The 10,546-nt window shown below is 38.7% G+C and overlaps 1 protein-coding gene across 1 annotated transcript in view; it reads left to right on the top strand.

The window, feature by feature from the left end:
* Positions 1-208: 208 nt before the first annotated feature.
* The window catches only part of TARS (threonyl-tRNA synthetase), a 14,955-nt gene continuing 4,617 nt past the window's right edge, over positions 209-10,546 (top strand). Inside the window, exons 1-13 of the mRNA XM_009894690.1 lie at positions 209-286; positions 1,149-1,339; positions 2,222-2,345; positions 3,441-3,562; positions 3,777-3,894; positions 4,716-4,780; positions 4,862-4,940; positions 5,529-5,675; positions 6,595-6,693; positions 7,435-7,601; positions 8,145-8,307; positions 8,396-8,533; positions 9,264-9,341. Of these exons, the coding sequence (XP_009892992.1) occupies positions 251-286; positions 1,149-1,339; positions 2,222-2,345; positions 3,441-3,562; positions 3,777-3,894; positions 4,716-4,780; positions 4,862-4,940; positions 5,529-5,675; positions 6,595-6,693; positions 7,435-7,601; positions 8,145-8,307; positions 8,396-8,533; positions 9,264-9,341 (1,527 nt within the window). The 5' untranslated portion in view covers positions 209-250. The remainder of the gene's footprint in view (positions 287-1,148; positions 1,340-2,221; positions 2,346-3,440; positions 3,563-3,776; positions 3,895-4,715; positions 4,781-4,861; positions 4,941-5,528; positions 5,676-6,594; positions 6,694-7,434; positions 7,602-8,144; positions 8,308-8,395; positions 8,534-9,263; positions 9,342-10,546) is intronic.

The raw sequence follows: 10,546 nt of genomic DNA, 5'->3' as shown, positions 1-10,546 counted from the left end.
GAGGGGCGGTTTCCCCAGCGCCGGGGGAGCAAGGTCGAAAGGCGGTGGGATTTAGCTGAAGGTGAACGGGCAGGGAGCTGGGCTGGGATTTTCTGGGGCGAAGAGATCGGCTCTCTTCCCTGGTGTGTGGGGCTGAAGGGGGGTTAAAGCGCCGTAGGTGTGAGCGACTGCTGGAGAATGAGGAAATTGTGCTCGCCCTCCTCAGGTTAACGCTGGGGAGGAGAAAAAGGCAGACTGCGGAAAGAAGAAAATGAAGGAAGGGGCCGGCGATGGAGGGCGGACGGAGGTGAGCTCCCCATGGGCCTTGGGGTTTGACAGGTGTGGTCTCCTGGTTGCTGTCTCATGTACTGCTGCAGTTCATCCCTGTTACAGTTACTCCTTTCCCCACTATTATTTTACTAAAATTTGCCATGTAGTGACTTTGTTGCTTTTTATACTGAGTTATATTGGTTTATAGTGGGAGAGCGGCTCTGATTTCCATCGTTGCTTGTCTCGCTGTGCCTCTGTTTGCACCAGGAGGTAGGCAGCAGGCCTCTGGAATGAGGAAAGCCTGCCTAAGGTGTTTGCCTCTTCTGTCTTAGTGATGGGTAAACACAGATCCCTCTGACTGCGCACAGAGAGGGCCAGCTGCTAGCCAGCACTAATCGTGAGCCAACTGCATGGCTGTTTAACCTTGGTTATGCCCAAGCTGATAGCCCTGATGTCAGTATATGACGTGTAGGCTGGAGTCCGTTCCTGTCTGGGTGGCTTAGAGTAGAGGTGTTCCCTCAGTTTTTTGACCTAATAAGAAAAATCTGTTTTTATGTTTAACTTCTACAGTCTTGATTGATTTTTGTCCTTGTGTAGCTTATTAAACAGGTGTTTAATAAACTATGTAGTAGCTTATTAATATATCTGTAGTTTATTAAACAGGTGCACAGTGGTGCATTTAAAAATAATAAATTTCATTAAGCTGAAGTCTTATTACTATACAATTATTACTACATAATCTGTAATAATAAAGATTACTTACTACTTAGCACATATATAGATATGGTCACATAGCTGCTTGTGAAAAGAATATCCATTCTGTTTGCATTCTTGACATAATGTCAGATTACTGTAATAATCTATTGATTTGTTCCTTTCTCTTTATTCATTGTACATAGCTGAATCCCTGGCCTGCATTTATCAATGAGCGTTTGGAGATGTACAATAAACTTAAAGCAGAACATGATGCACTCCTTGCAGAAAGAGCAGCAAATGACAGTAAACCCATTAAAGTTACATTACCTGATGGCAAGCAGGTTGATGCTGAATCCTGGAAGACTACTCCTTACCAAGTTGCTTGTGGAATTAGGTATGATTCAGTTCTGTGATACACTCAATCCTTTTCAGACAGCTCTGTGTCAGCAGGCTGTGGCCATGAGGGTAGGGGTAATGTATAATTGCTCTCTTAGACATTTATCTCAACTATTCTCAAGGCATCTTGTATATAACAAATTGGAGGTAACCAGTAAGGTTTTAGATTTGGAGTGTAATTTTTTAGCCTTATGAAGATACAGTTTCTAAAATTAAATAAGAATATAATTGAAATCTTTTAGACACACATTACTTGCATATTTTCCGCCACAAGCACTGTCCTTGCATTAAGAACTAATTTGCTAATAAATTTACACTGTCAGATTGAATGTTAGCACACGCAAACCAGTTTGCATTGACCTGGGGAAGATGACTGCTGGGTGACACCCTAACCGTTAAAATTACAAAAACTGGGTGATTCCTACAGGTGAAATCCTGTTTTTTTCATGCTTAGGTGCCTTGTCATTGGAACCTTCTTTGCTTTTGCAATTTGGGATCAAGGAAAGGGTTTTTTTGCCTAGTGGAAACAAAACTGTAAAGTTACTACATCAGAAATGGTATTTGATAATTTTTAAAAGAGAAGCTTTGTCTTTTGTTGCAGTAGGATTTTGAAGTCAGGTTAGTACTTTGAGATGGCTGCCTCTAAGTCAAATATGTTAATGAGTGTATCAATGTCAAGTATACAGCACAGTTTTCTTCCCTTATCTCTGAGATGTGAGCAGGATTTTCATGAATGTTCAAGACTGGATGAACTGCTCATTTATTTGGGATTTATTTATGACATTGTACCCCTGAAAATCTTCTTCAACATGGAGGGCAAATTTGGGGAACTGCTACTTGCTGATTTGAAAAGATTATATACCATGTATTTATTCTGTAGTCAGGGCTTGGCTGACAACACTGTTATTGCTAAAGTGAACAAGATGGTTTGGGATCTAGACCGTCCTTTGGAGGAGGATTGTACCCTGGAGCTGCTTAAGTTTGAAGATGAAGAGGCTCAAGCAGTGAGTATCTTCTACGAAAATTTGTTTGCCCTTGGATTTGCATTAAACTCAGCCTCAAGTAGTTATTTGCATCTTTACTGTGCTCAAAAGATGAAGAGATGGGAACAGGTTTGCTGTGTAGATATATCTGAGTTTTCCCGTACAAGGGAGTTGTGGTACTGCAAAAAAATGTGTGTTCTGCTGTGTATTTGTAGCCAAGTCTGCTACCAGTTGCTGTAGTTTGTCAAGTCTGTTCTTATTAAAATTTTATATTTGCAAACTTTGTGTTAATATAAAGTAGGTCTTTTGAACTAACCTCTCCAGCCCTGACTTTGAAAACAGTACTGAGTACAAAAGTACTGTCTATGTACAATCATAAAAGTACTAAGTAGGCTGCTTTTTTACTTTGTACATGCAAAAGTATGTACTTTAGTTTGGCTACTCATTCAGATAAATGTGGATATCCAGTAAATTTGTAAATACTCTCTTCAGAAAAAAGCATTTGGTACAAGAAGCTGTCAGTCAAACTCATCACAGAGGTCTTGCATTCAAACTTAGGGTTTTCGTATTGGCTAAATGATGGCTTCTGTGAAATTTGTGTTTTCTGGCCTGTGCGACTAGAAGCAGGCTAATTTTAATTTCAGGTGTATTACAAGATGGAGTGTAATTTTTAATGTTATGAACTATTCTGCTTCAGCACAGGACTTCCCATGCATAAAATCTTGGGATTAGGACCACAGCCTTATGTTGAAACCACACCTTTTGGTCTTTTTGTAGAGCTGATTGAGTGAAGTTCATAGAAAAAAAAAACAAAACCAGTTTCTGAATTAGTTTCCTGACTTCTCGACAATAATTGAATAATTTCAACACCAGCTGAAAAGAAAAATTATTTGCTACCAGGCTGTAAACGATTTTCCAGTGTTACCTTTTGGAAATACTGGTGCTTAGGATGAAAGCGTTGGTGTGCAGGTCACTTCTGTTCTGCAGGGTGCTCTAATGTGGGATCTACATCAGGTATCCTTAAAAGCAAGTGTTTCAGGAAAGATTTTAAGTAAAATACTCAGAAATGCGTTGTGCGTATTCAGACTGATCCCCTCTGTTTTTTACTTCCACTAGGTATACTGGCACTCAAGTGCTCACATAATGGGTGAAGCTATGGAGCGAATCTATGGTGGCTGTTTGTGCTATGGCCCACCAATAGAAAATGGATTTTATTATGACATGTTCCTTGAGGAAGGGTAAGTTTTGTATTTTTCTTTTTAGGAGCGGGATGATGGTAATCACAGCAAAGTTTCTGTTACCTGCTTGTTCCCAGAACAAAGTCATCCGCACTACTGCAGATTGCGTTGTTCTTTGCAGCGTCCCCCATCCTCAAGCTAGTGCATTGCAACTGGATCAGAAATGGCAAGTGAAAGCAAGAATGATTCACTTCTGTCTGTGTGTTTGTTTTAGGGGTGTATCAAGTAATGACTTCTCTGCTTTGGAAACGTTATGCAAAAAGATAATGAAGGAAAAACAAGTCTTTGAAAGACTGGAAGTTAAGAAGGAAACACTACTTGAAATGTTTAAGGTAGGCTGTTTGAGAAGGTTGTTTCTAGCATCATGCAGTTATTCTTTAAGTATTTCTAAGTGTAGCTGCATGTTTTGTTAGTGATAGAGGGAGGTCTATCAAATTAACTCTTTAAGGTGGTATGTTATAAGCTCATTTGTGATATTTAACAACAACAAAAAAGAGTGAAGGTGTTATTTTTAGGTTCTCAGAAATGTACGTTGGATTTTCTGCAAGTGCAAGAATTCTCATTCTTCCCCTAGGTGACATTGGCAAAATCTTTGAAGCCACATTCTTTGTTTATTTCCCACAGATGTAATTTTGCGATATACTGCATGCAGTTATGTTATATGCCTATACTATATTGGCCGTTAGTAAAATGCTGTGGTGATACTATACTTGCATGTGCTGTTGCATTCAGAAAGCTTCATGAAACATTTTTTAGAATGAGGACTTATGAGAAAGTCCAAGCAACACTAAAAGCTGAAGTTTTTCAGTTTTCACTGTTAGAACATCAGGAGAATCATAGTGTCATTCAGGTTGGAAGGTACCTCTGTAGGTCTCCAGTCCAATCTCATGCAGAGGGCATGGGGTCAACACTGAAGTCAGACCAGGTTTCTGAGGGCTTGTCCAGTTGGGCCTTAAAAACTTCTAAGGACGGAGACTGCACGACATGCCCTCTGGGCAGCTTGCTCCACTACTTGACTATTTTTCTGTCTGTCTGTCTTTTATAATTCTCTTTTGATGCAGCATAGCATCAGGATTGCAAATAATTTAAACTGCTGGCCAGTTCTCTTGCTTCACAAGGAGTTAACAAATATGTGTGCTGCTTTTCTTCTCAGTATAATAAATTCAAGTGTCGCATCCTGAATGAGAAGGTCAATACTCCAACTACAACGGTATACAGGTAATTACGCATGCATCATAATATTACTGGGTATATCATTCTGGGATGAAATATACCAAGTGAATGTTTTCCTATTCTTAGGTGTGGCCCTTTGATAGATTTATGCAGAGGGCCTCATGTCAGACATACTGGCAAGATAAAGACCATAAAAATTCATAAGGTAAGTGCTGAAACTGCATTAGAGAAATGCTTTCATTGAAAACACGTTGCTGTCTTTGGGCTGTACAATGGTGACTTAACCAAGAATGTACCACAAAATGGTGACTTGGCCAAAAACTCACTGTAACAAATTGGGAAAGCGTTGTGTGCTAGAATGGTACTCAGATGGTGTGATGCCCAGCTAGGTGTCCAGGGCCTGCACTTCCAGCACAGATAGAAATGTGAGTGTGACTTAAGGCTTCGCTGAACTGTTGTATCAATTAGAGTTTAGAATTTTTACTCAGCTGATGGTTATAGCTGAGTGTGAATAAACAGTTGGAATAGCATGGCTACAAAGAGACCAAATAGGCTTAAAAAAAAAGACAGGAGAGAGCGTGAAACCATTTTTACATATTCTGTTCACCTGTTCTTTCTGGATTTTTCTTATCAGTGCTCTGAATTTAAGATTAAAACTCCTTGTGCCTTAGTTATTCTACATTAAGGATAGTGATTTATTAATAATTGCATGCCTTTTTCATAGCAGGCAGTAACAGTAAAACATGGAGGCTTCTCCTTTTCTTCAATGTTTCATTTATTTTTTTGTATGCAGAATTCTTCTACCTATTGGGAAGGCAAGGCTGATATGGAATCCCTCCAGCGGATCTACGGAATTTCATTCCCAGATGCAAAAATGCTGAAAGAATGGGAGAAATTCCAGGAGGAGGCCAAAAGCAGAGATCACAGAAAAATTGGGCGGGTGAGACAGTTTTTCTGGTAATGTATTTCACAAACACTGCGGATGTAACCCTTTAATCAGAAGCATCCTGAAGATGGCGTATACTTGCTGCCAAACCAGGATGAGACACAACTGTATTTTCAGTCGAGATGCAAATTCAGGTTCTTTTCTCTCAAAGATCATCAAAAGTCCTAAAGCATATAACTTCCCTTTAGACTTTTCACTGTTTTAAACATGATGACATTCTTACTCCACAGAGCAATCAGAACAGAACATGAACACTTTGGTTTGCAAAACATGAATGCTTCAGTCTGCAGGCAATACTCATACCTTTGCAATTTGCTGCAGCCTGTTGACTCGCAGTTCTTTTTTTCTGTGTGATTTCAAAATCCATTTCTACGTTTTTTTCGTTGGTTGGTGTTGTGTTTTATTTTTTAGGTGGAAACCCCTGTCAGGTAGTTGATAGTCCTGAACACTGTTAAAAGGTCTGCTGCTAGGACATCAAGAAAATACACAGAAGAATTTACTTTTGCAGTCCTCAAGCATGTGCACAGTTTGTCACAACATTAACCAGCAATGTTCACATGTTCAGTTCATGTGCAAGTAATTAAGAGGGCTGCAGAACCAGGACTTAACATTACTTGTCAGTATACCAAGGGAGGTGTGGGGGCACAGTTAGGAGTTACGCATAAATGTGAAGTTTTGGAGCATCATTAATGAAACAGGAAACTGAACAATCTCCCCTGTATGTACTGGTGGAGATATAAATACTAGTGAAAATGTGCCTGATCTAATGTTACTGCTTTTATTTTTCTGTTGTGTTTTTTTTTTTTTTATATACTTTGATTAGTGATGCCCAGTCAATAGTAATTAATTTGTGAATATTAGTGGAAAAGGTGGTATAAAAATACTAGGTTTTTCAAGTATTATTTTTCTTCAGGACCAAGAACTGTTTTTCTTTCATGAACTCAGCCCTGGAAGCTGTTTTTTCTTGCCAAAAGGAGCTTACATTTACAACACATTAATTGAATTTATCCGGGTAAGTAATGTCTTTTGGAAATCTTCTATAGAAGAAATTACTTAATTTTAGAAAACTATGTAACAGCACGCTACATATAACAGTATTAACAGTCCTTCATTTCAAGTTAGTTTAACTTTTTAGGTCTGTAAGCCACAGAACTAAAGAAACCTAATTTCTTTGAATTGGTCTTTTCACAATCTCTGCTAAGTTGTGTTTTTAGCAATACTTTATACTTGCAGTTAAACCAGTGATAATGAGGCTTTATAATATTAATTCTTTGACATCTAATAATACAGCCAAGCTCACACTACAGCTGTTCCATTAATGCATATTGATTTGTTTTAATAAACTTACTAAATTTGGCCTTGTAGAACTATTTGTTACGAAATTATGTGTAGAAAAAAAATCCTGATCTTCCTGTTGTAACATTTAAAGTCTATCTTATTATTGTATATTTGGGCTGCCCTGTACTGTCAAGTGTCATTGAATAATTAGAGACTGCTGCTTTGCTTGCAGGGAGGAAACTTGTTCTTCGTGCTTACTACAGGGGAATTGTTTGGGGGAAGGGTGGTGCTGGTAGAAGTGATGTATCCTGGCATGTGCAACTTGAATTTTTCACTCCTCTTGCTCTTCTCTTCTTGAGTCATGGACTTCTTTTGGGCAACATTTATGTATTTTTATGGCTGCAGATTGAAGGCTGAGTACCATTACTTTTGTTGGCTTTACTAGTTATTTTAAGTACTGGATCTGTTGTTTTAGAGTGAGTATCGAAAACGTGGATTCCAGGAGGTTGTCACTCCAAATGTTTTCAACAGCAAGCTATGGATGACTTCAGGGCACTGGCAGCATTACAGTGACAACATGTTTTCCTTTGAAGTGGAGAAAGAAATCTTTGCTCTGAAGCCTATGAACTGTCCAGGACACTGGTAAATACATAGCAAATGCAGTTTACCAAAGATTATGCTGATTAAAAAAAAAAAAATAATCGTTTCTTTTGCTTGCTTAATTGTAAAGATGGCTGTCTTCAGGTATCAAGATGTGACATGCTGTGGGAGTGATGTAATTATGAGTCTTGTTGTCTAGATGCTCTCTTTACTTGAGACGCCAAGAAGCGTCATTTTCCCAGCATCACAGTGACTGTGTTATAGACCTGAAGCATACCTTGGTACTACAAAACCTGGATATCCACAATGGATACTGGGGCGTTGCCACTTTTGTGGCAATTTAGCATTCAGGTTTTAATGCTCAGTTTCTGTTTTATCTTCTTTCTGTGAGGTCGAGAAAGCCTACCAGCTATAGAAGGATATCTGCATTTTTTTTCCTGAGAAAACTAGATGTGAATGATGGTTGTATTCAGGTTCCATCACTGGCATTATGGGCATGTGCTTAGGTACTGGCTGCTTCTCATTGGCTGTTCTTTGCAGAATTTTGATTCTGGGTGAGCTTCAAGTAATAAACTTTTCCTTCAGCCTTATGTTTGATCATCGTCCAAGATCATGGCGTGAGCTGCCGTTACGGTTGGCTGATTTTGGTGTTCTGCATCGCAATGAACTGTCAGGAGCTCTTACAGGACTCACTCGAGTACGCCGGTTCCAGCAGGACGATGCTCACATATTCTGTGCTATGGAGCAGGTATGGGCTGCTGTTAAATGAAATTGGGTATTAAAATCAGATGAACAGATTTTTCCATATTTGAGACTTTATTTCTATTCTCATAAAGATTGAAGAGGAGATAAAGAGTTGTCTGCAGTTCTTGCGTACTGTGTATGATGTCTTTGGATTTTCCTTTAAACTGAATCTCTCTACTCGTCCCGAAAAGTACCTGGGAGACATTGAAGTGTGGAATCAAGCTGAAAAGGTAAACAGTAGTTTTATTAACCTTTTATATGAAAGCAAGGCTGCAGCTGGAAGTTCTGTAAGAATATACTGCCTTCTGGGCATTACAGTGACAGCTGGACAGGAGCAATATAACTTTAATAACTGTCTTCAATTCAGTCTGGCTGCTGTAAATAGCTTACTCTCCATACAGGTGCAGTCTCTGTCAGAATCAAATTACCTGTCTGTCCTTGTATTTTTTGATCATTTAAAAAAAAAAAAAAAAGAAAAAGAAAAAAAAAAAAAGAGAGAGAACCCTGGTAGCCCCTTTAATAAGACTTAGAGCTATCTTCCAAAAGCTAGGTTGCTTTTGTGATGAAAGGGATGGGGTTAGACCCTGCGGTGCAGTGCTGGGGAGAAGATAGGGCAGGAATAGATATTAGGTGAATCAGGGTGGATCCCCTTTCAGTATTACCTACAGACTTTGAGTGTAGCATAAAAAGTTCTTGCATCTTAGCTAACAGTGCTTGTTTGGCTTCTTCCAAAATGAATACATAAATTTTGTTTGTTTAAATTTGGGCTAATTTTTTTTTTAGCTGGGGGTCCTCCAAAACTTTCCTTTTTCAGAAAATAAATGAGTTGCAGCAGTAACTGAGAAGTACTGAGAATTTGGTAGTGTCATGTATCTGTAGCAGCAGGCTGACCTGATGCTGTAACATAGAAAGACAGTGAATGACTGAGAAGCACTGAGTGTGTGTGTTCTTTATCTCTAGCAACTCGAAAACAGCCTCAATGACTTTGGTGAGAAGTGGGAATTAAACCCTGGTGATGGAGCTTTCTATGGACCTAAGGTTAGTACGTTCCTAACCGCTAGTTGGGTTAGGCTTTTAATTCTGTTTGGATGAGGCAGACGAAAGTTGTACAGTTCCTTCCTTTCCATTGATACTATTTTTGCAGTAGGGGTAGTATGCAAATACTGTTCCTTGCAGTATAGCAGATGAGCAGAAAAAACCCCAAAGTCTTCATGTGTTTACAAAAAGATGCTAAATGTCACTTTCCCCAGAAAAACAAGTTTTGGGCATCTATTTATGCAGAATGTTTGCCAGATGACTTGGTGCCTACTTGGTGCCAAGTATATACCTGACCAAGACAATGTGCATCCAGTTAACATTTTGCTCTCAAGTCAGTTAAACAAATACACATGGACACCAAATGCTGTTAATACATGCAGAATGTTTTTCATATCTTATTATGAGCAAGGGTAAGAAACTAGTACAGTGATGCTCTTGGTTTTTATTCATGATTTACATGGTAAAGACAACTTTTATTTTGCACTTACTGTCCTGCACATTCCCTTCCAATGTAACGGTATAACTAAATTTTTCAATGTCAGTATGCGTTTCTAAAGCATTGGTACTGTTTAGGTTTGGCTGGAGGATATAGAACAAAACTGATTATTAAACTGACGACCTGGTACAAAAAGAGACTGTTAAGAGCTCGGATTAGGAAGTCGAGATTTTTTTTATGTTAATACCATTTCAAGATGCTGTACAGCTGAAATTTTGTGTTTTTCCAGATACATAAATTCTGACGTACTTGAGAGAGAAATAATACTCTGCGATCCTGGTTTTCACATAGCTTTAACACTCATTTCATTAATTAAACTGAGTTTACATGTATTTGTCTGCTGCTTAAACAGAGCTGATTGGGGGACATGAACAGAAGGTGGCACTGTAAGATCTGTATCACCAGAGCAATTGATGGATTAGAAATAATCCTTTGGGTTATAAGTGAGTCCTAAGTCATGAGGACTTAGCTTACTGGTTACAGAATTTTTTGAAAAATGTTGCTTCTACTGGCACAGCTGTGTAGCTGCACTGAGCTGCTGGTCAGTTTTGGTATTTTAAAAAGCCCTTTGCATTGGTTTTGTGGTTTTTTTTTTTTTTAAAGCTGTCTCTTCAGTTTGCACAGATTAAGTAGGGCTTTCTAGAAGTTTCCTGAGATCTTTGAGCATAAGGATAGAAAGGCTTACAAAAATTATTTGTAAATCTTTCCC

This window comes from Charadrius vociferus, unplaced genomic scaffold, assembly GCF_000708025.1.
Source record: "Charadrius vociferus isolate BGI_N301 unplaced genomic scaffold, ASM70802v2 scaffold450, whole genome shotgun sequence".
Taxonomy (NCBI): domain Eukaryota; kingdom Metazoa; phylum Chordata; class Aves; order Charadriiformes; family Charadriidae; genus Charadrius; species Charadrius vociferus.
Note: the sequence above shows the minus strand (reverse complement) of the source record. Positions and strands in the feature narration are given on the sequence as shown.